Consider the following 7429-nt stretch of genomic DNA (forward strand, 5'->3'; position numbering starts at 1 on the left):
GCAGGGTGTCACAGACCTCTGATGGTTGGAATGGGACTGCAGGTGCCGGAGAGCAGCAGCGTGCTGGGTGAAGGTCCCTCTGGGTGAGACGTGGGGCTGTGACCTGTCTCAACCCTTGGTTAGCAGCACACACCTGCCTACTGTCTCATTCTGCCCACGACACCTGCAATTCTGACCAGAAGAGGGGACGCGGGTAGGCGCGGGATGTGTGAAGTGGATTCCCTCCTTACTGTCTCGGATCCCCCACTATGGTCTTATCTATGCCCTCATCCTGCAGAGCCATCGCTTATGCATGAGGGAGAGGCGGGAGGGAGGAAGAAAGCGGACGGGATGTGAATATAGGAATCTCATCAGCACAGCAGAGAAATCAGTCCTAACAACAGGGCAATCAAGACCGCACTTGACGTGGGTCTGAGAGCCCAGTCGGAGGTCAAGGGCCTCCAGGAAGGAGTTAGAAAGGCAGGTCTTGTGTGCTCACCTGACTGCTGAAGGGCTCTTTCTTGGCCGAGCTCGGAGCCTGCGAGGGACCCTGGGCAGGTGACAACCTCGAGGGGCTCTTCTTACTCTGAGGCAGCAACGAGGACAGGAAACCCACTCGAGGCGACTGGGAGAGGGAAGTGCTCCTCTGGCTGCACACCATGGCTCTGGAAAGCAGACACACAAGGTCACAGGGCTGGAGGGGACCCGGGGAAACCCGAAGCACAGGCCTCCTGGGCTGTGGACGGCTCCAGGGGCACACGCCTGTGCTCTAAGTTGGCATTATCCTCGGTACTATTTCTTGTACCCAAGGGAGCCAGCAGCCTATCTGGCACGGCGGTGAAGTGTGCAGGGCCGTGGTGAAGCTCAGAGCTGTGCGGGCCAATGGCCACTGGCCACATGCGCCACTGAGCACCTGAAATGTGTCTGGTCCAGACTGAGGCGTGCTGGAGGTACAAAACACACAGCAGAATGCAAGCCTTAGCATGAAAAAAGAGTGTAAAATAGCTCATCATCAATACTTTGTTTACATTTATCACATGTTGAAATGTTTTGAATATATGGGGCTAAATAAAATATATCATAAAATTACCTTCACTTGTTTCTTTTTACTTGAAGTAAAAATGTTTAAGTTACATTTTTGGCTTGCCTTTGCTTTCCACCAGACCCTGCTAGCTCAGAAACCGGACCAGCTGCTCCTGGGACAGCCCTTGGCCACGTGCAGGTGTGGAATACGCCTGCCTGGGTCTGCATCCTCACTCACCAGTCCATGGCTGGGTGACCACTGTGTGCCTTGGGTTCTTCAAGGCTACAACCATTAGCATCACCTGGGACTTCTGCTTTAACTTGCTATATTTTAAGGTCGCTCAGATACCTCTCTCCCCATCTGCCTACCTCTTCAAGCCCTCAGACAGGTGCATGCTTCCACCGCCTCCTGAGTGCCAACCTTTTCACCCTTGAGGCACCCCTTTCAACACACAGACCTCCCCGGGCTGCACGACAGCGTCGGGTTTATTTATCCCTGCTGCACACATCTGGATGTGCAGTCCCCCTCCCTCGGGGCGGGCTCAGAGGCTGGGGGCCCGAAAGGCCAGGGGACCTTACTCAGAAAGCTCAGACAGGAACAGCGAGGGCCAAGGAGGCTCTCTGGCCATTCCCTGTCACCAGGAGTGAGAGGGCCGGGGCGAGCTGAGAGCACAGGGGCAGATGGGAGAGGGGGAGGCCCTCCCACCCCCGAAGCGGGCACACACTCACAGTTCTGAGTCCCCCAGGCGGTCCATGTTGGAGACGTAAGGAGGCAATTTGTGCTGGACCAAGGCCTCTTCCTCCTCTGGCTGCAGCTCCTCTTTCTTCAGGCGGTGGATTTCGGCTTGCAAGGCAAAAAGCTGCGCAGGGGTGGGGGCGAGTCGGGTGGTAAACTCACCTTGCCTTCCCTCTGCCAAGGCGCATGAGACACATCACATCCAACACTCAACTGCACTGGCTCAAAAGGACACTGGGCGTCAGCCCCAGGACGCCCGTCTCACCCTCTGCTCACCGCAGAGGTCGGGGGGGGGGGGGGGTGGAAAAAGGGCAAGTGGCACCTGTTACTTGACCACCATGAGGTGAGAAAACAACAACTGTTAGACACACAAATCCCACTTTTTTTCTTTGTATCATTTGACTTGCTTCTTCCTGAATTCATTGAGAAAAAGAGCTCCGTGCCATCCTTTGCTCTTTGGAATCTACAAAATCTACAAAATCAGGTTCTGGAACTCTCACGGAAAATTTTTTTCAGTAAAGTTCAGCATTTTTGACTTTTATGCCTGGAAAAAAAAAAATTACATAGGCACATGCACCCAAAATGTAAACAGCTTATAATCTTCCTTTTTCTGGAAAGAAAAAAAAAAAAAAAAAAGACCTACAGATGCCTTAACTTCAAGGACAGAGAAATGCTCCTCAGACAAAATGCAAAGGCAAATATGGGTCCCCTGGCTCTATTGTTTTATACACCTAGAGGATCATGGAGCTGAGCAGAACAATTAATTCATATCTGGGCTGTAAACACCATAGATGTGGATGTATGTGGAAAAGGACTGGAAGTATGAAAGAGACATACAAAAGTTATAAGGCATGAAAGCACATGGGTCCTTCTCCCCTGAAAGTTCATTACCATTGCTATGCTTTTCGTGCTATACACAGGACTCAAAATATGAACCTGGCCTCTGGTTTTCAGAGATTGCTCCAGACCCCAAATCTCCCATACTGACTTTCTGGTGGCTCACCTCCATCTGAGATCAGTGCTTTCCTATTTTTAATCAGCCCTCCACCACCACTACCTCATTTCACACAGGAAAAGCAGAAGTTCTACCCAAGAAGCAAGTGTGTTTCAGAACCGACCTTCTGGCGAAGAACTTCATTTTCTTCTTGAACCTGGTTGGTCCTCTGGCATTCCGCATCAAAGTTCAGAATCACAGGTACAGGTGCACAAAGTTAAAGAAAAAGACTGACTGAAAATGATTAAAAGTCCTTCCCAAACTCTTGACCCAGCAGCAAAACCCTTGAACATAAGTCAGAGGGAACAGAGTACAGACTTGGCCCTCCACGGCTGTATGAAAGTCCCTCCCCTGATGCCGGCTCTGGCCTTTCTTCAGACATACAGACACTCATAACAATCTGGCTGGTCAGCCCACAGAGAGGACATAAACCCAACCCTGAGCGTGTTCTCCCAAATACCAGCAGGAAAGAGCAAGCATTCAGTGGACTTCACGGCCTGTCTAAGCTGTAGCAAGGTCAGTGCAGACACTCAGTTAGAAGCCACCCCAGGGGCCGGCTGGTCTACCAGCTGGGCCGAAGGCTCGGCCACATGGCCTTCCCCTCCCCAGACTGAACCTTTCCCTAGCAAAGGTTGAGACTGAACAGAGAGCTTTCTGCAGATTGGACAGTAAAATGCCATCCTATGAATATCCACATTCTAGATCAGGGGGTCAGTCCTTCTCAACAACCCTCAACTGCTTCAGTCAGGAGGAGCACAAAGCAGGCAGGGCCTCAGTACTGGGGACGTGAACTGTGCTCAAATGTATGTGACCTAGTTTGCAGGGCACTGTCCTACACTGAAAAGACCTAGAAGGCCCACATGGTCATGCAAAATGCTACTGGGCAGAGCCCCCTCCTAGTTGAGTCTGAAAGTCCTCAGGATAAAGAGCAGGGGGCAGAAGGAGCAGCTGTACCCGGCAAGAGTGGAACTGACACCCAGACCCACAATACAAAAGGAAAGGGCACCCTTCCTACCTCCACCAAACAGTGCCCCTCCCAGAGGCCAAAATGGCCACCCGTGGGCGGGCCTCTACAACACCCGATTTATCAGTGACTCACCAAGCAGCTCCATTCAAACCGGACTCCCTTCTCCTCCTCTAGAATTCTAGCCTAGAGAGCATGAGCAATGGGGATCTCCTGGGCCTCAAAAATGCAGGCTTTCCATGACAAAATGGTAAACAGGGTAGGCTATAAATATCAATATTCTTTCTCTCTCTCTTCAATACCCATACGTATATTCCTACCACTGCTCTGTTTTCTGGCAAGTTGAGGAACTCTGAGGTCACTGTCAGAGTGTGACCCAAATGCAAACACAGGAAGGAAGTTCTAGCCCAAGAAGTATTTTGACCTGCTACCTAATCTCAACAGAGGCAAGTAATATCCTCGGGGGCACAGGGCACGCACGGAAAGGGTGTTCTCGGCTGGCCAGTTCTGCTAAGCAGCAGCAACCCCTGCTCAGCCCGATTTGAGGGCTCCTCCCAGGGCCAGCCACTTGTCCCCCACTGCCACTGCAGTCCCTGCTCATGCCCATCAGCTGTTTAGCAGCGTCCGGACGAAGGTCGACGATTTCCTGGTCTACTGACAAAAATAATCACAATCTGTCCAGCCCCCTCACATAACACATGACAGCGGTCTTTGGGCATTTTGCAGAAGCAATTGCATCGAGAGCAGCAGCGACTGATCACGTTGTCTGGAAGCCTCAGAGGAGGCCCCCGGCCCCAGGCAGCTGAAAGGATATGCATGCACTGAAACAGTACGCTCAGGAAGTTGTGCAGGGACACAATGAAGGTATCGGCCCACTGTCGAGAGAAGTACGTAGCAAAGGTGGGGTTGGTGTCTGGGGACGGCAGGAAGGGCAGGACAAACCAATCCTTCCACTCAGCCTGGTTCTGGAGCTCTGTGGCCTGCTTTGCAAAGAACTCTTGAGCTTTGTCATTTCTGTTGGTCTGCCAAGACAATGAGGAGGTAGCAAGAAGGGGGAAGAGACAGACGTCCAGAAGTAAGATTCTTCATCAGCCTCTGGGTGTCAGCCTGCCAGGTAAGTGGCCAAATATAGTCTACAAACTCCATAAAATAAATGACATCACTCTTTTCTCAAGTTCCTTATAATTTTAAAGAAGCTCGTTCAAACTGAAGTCCTGAAGATAAAAGCCACCCTAAAAAACATGAATTCTTCGTTGATTTTCAAATAATCTAAGTGACTTATTCCCCCGGGTAGGCTATAATCTTTATTCCCCAAGCTTTAACCCACCTACTTCTATTCTTTAAACCACCACCCAGGCTTATGTGCTGAAAACGAGAGGAAACAGGAATGAGGAAGGCAAGTCAGATGATCTACACATGAGAAGGAAAAAAAACCAGGAAAACAGTCAAGAAATAATTTGCCTTGTGACGGTTCCACCCTCTCCCAAAGTAACACAGACAGGTCTCCCCAGAAGTTAAAATCTATTTCGGGATCAAAGAACTCTCTCCGAGGAATCCCTGAACTGACAAGCACCTGGATCGTGTAGACGAGATAAAAGCGGAACAGGCTGGTTTTCAGCTTGTTGATGGTGGGTCTATATATATCCTCCAAGCGGCTGAAGAGCCTACGTTCCAGGTAGCTCCAGTAATCCCGGAGGGCAGCCAAGTCATACACCTGCATTAATTGTTGCAGCTGGTCCACAATCTTGTCCACCTGGCGGAGAAACATGGGACAGAGGTGATGGTGAAGGACAAGAGGGAATTTTCCCATCACCTCACACAGTGAATACACCTTTCTCCTCTTGCTTGGGCTTCGAGTATGAGAATTTTTTCTAAATCAGCAATCTAGAAAACATTCAAAACATAGTAACGTAATAGCTTTTGAGCTATTTCCTGATGTTAGATATGGGGTTTGACCCTCCAGCAAGCATGGAAAGCTCAAGGGTAAAAGCCCTCTGGCCCTGGAAGCAGGAGGTCTAGGTCTTGGGTCTGTGTCTGTCTTACTCAACCAACTTGACAATGTCACTTCGACTCTGTGGTCTCGGATGCCTAAGATTTCAAAAAACACACAAAAAAAGAGAGAACCTCCATAATCTTCCTCCTAGCTCCGGCATTCCAGGAGTCCAAGACTCCCAGAGAGAAGCACTGACTGACCCCCGCAAGTCATGGAAGTATTACCACAGCCCCTGCGGTGGCTCAGAGTGAAAGGCAAAGAAGTCACCTCCTTGTGAGAAATCACACCAGAGTACACAGTCTGTAAAAGGTTTTAGATGCCAATACCAATCAAACATCCCCATTTCTTTTTTCCTTTCTTTTCTTTTTCTTTTTTTTTTTTTTTTAGAGAGAGCACACAAGGCAGCAGGGATGCCCACGCAGCCCCCCGGCTCAATCCCACAACCCTGAGATCAAAACCTGAGCCAAAATCAAGAGTCCCCTAAACCAACTGAGCCACCCAGGTGTCCCAGGAACATCCCCATTTTACAGAGCAGGACACTGAGGCTTGGAGAGCTGAAATGATTTGCTTTTGCCACTAAGTACCACTAACTTTGGCAAGAGGAGACCTCAGGTCTCCTACCTCCCCCAGCGTTCTTTGCTACTAGCTCACTGCCTCTCTCACAGTTCACCTGCCAACACCAATTAGAGTCAGCAAACACACAAATCACACACAAACTCCAAGAACTTCTCAACAAAAAATCACATCTGAGCAGGGGAAATATAATGTTTTAAAACGTACAGCAAGGTTCTCCTCAACCGCAGGGGCAAATTGCCAATAAGTCACCGGCAAAGCCATTTTTAACAAACACCAAAAGATATTTGAACCCAGCTGACATTTTCGACTGCAGACCCCTTTGCTCCCAATGACATCGGAAGCCAACTTTTGAATGTTTCTGTTGCCCAAACTCAACTATCTACCCATCCTTAGCTCCTAAAACCTTTATCTCCATCCTGGCCAACAGGCCAGCACCTGCTGGGAGGCTGGAGCGGAGGACCGCGACCTGGACCAGGAGTCAGGGCACCTGGGCTCCAGCCTCAGCGATGCTCCTGACTCGCTGAGCAACTTCAGGCAAGTCGCGTTCTCTCTCAAGACCTCAGTTCCTCGTGTGTCAGGAGAGGGCCAGACGCGCTGATATCGACAGTCCCCCGGCGCGGTGACAGCGCCACTCCCGCCCCGGAGGGCAGTGCTGGGGTGGGGGAGCCGCTCCGGTCTCCCTCGGGGCCGCCTCTGCCCGCGCCGCGCCCGCCAGTCCCTCACCCGGAACCCTTTCTCCTTGTCCGCCTTGATCTCGGCGTCTAGCTGCCGCAGCGTGTGCGTGAAGCCGCGAAACAGCAGGTACTCCCGGACTAGCTCGTCAGTGCGCTCCACGGCCTCCGCCATCGCTGCGCCAGCGCCGAGAGCCGCCGCGGCTGGCCGAAGGAGTGGGGGCGGGGCCTGGGCCGCGCGGGGCGGGGCCCGGCGCGGGCGCCAAGCACGTCACGCCGCGGCCCGCCTATCAGTCCGCACGCACCGCGCGCCGCTCTCCTGTGACCCCTCCCCATCCCCGCCCCCAGCCATGCCCAGCCGCTTCCGTCAGCCTCACCCTCCGGGATGAGCGGCTGGAAAACCCATTGCTCGCCTGGGTTTTCTGGCGTCGCTGGCTCCGGCTTTGTGATCTGAGTTATTGAAAGTGGCGGCTGCCGTCCAAGTCAAGTAGGG

The 7429-nt window shown here is 51.9% G+C and overlaps 1 protein-coding gene across 2 annotated transcripts in view; it reads right to left on the reverse strand.

Annotated features, from left to right (window-relative positions):
• The window catches only part of WDR91 (WD repeat domain 91), a 28585-nt gene extending 21439 nt beyond the window's left edge, over positions 1-7146 (reverse strand). For both annotated transcript variants that reach the window (XM_030308500.1, XM_030308501.1), the window contains exons 1-6: positions 6989-7146; positions 5270-5449; positions 4511-4718; positions 2857-2939; positions 1732-1862; positions 479-644 (exon numbers count right to left, since the gene is read on the reverse strand). In XM_030308500.1, the coding sequence (XP_030164360.1) occupies positions 479-644; positions 1732-1862; positions 2857-2939; positions 4511-4718; positions 5270-5449; positions 6989-7111 (891 nt within the window). In that variant the 5' untranslated portion in view covers positions 7112-7146. The remainder of the gene's footprint in view (positions 1-478; positions 645-1731; positions 1863-2856; positions 2940-4510; positions 4719-5269; positions 5450-6988) is intronic.
• Between the last annotated feature and the right edge of the window lie 283 nt (positions 7147-7429).

Source organism: Lynx canadensis, chromosome A2 (genome assembly GCF_007474595.2).
Source record: "Lynx canadensis isolate LIC74 chromosome A2, mLynCan4.pri.v2, whole genome shotgun sequence".
In the NCBI taxonomy this organism is placed as follows: domain Eukaryota; kingdom Metazoa; phylum Chordata; class Mammalia; order Carnivora; family Felidae; genus Lynx; species Lynx canadensis.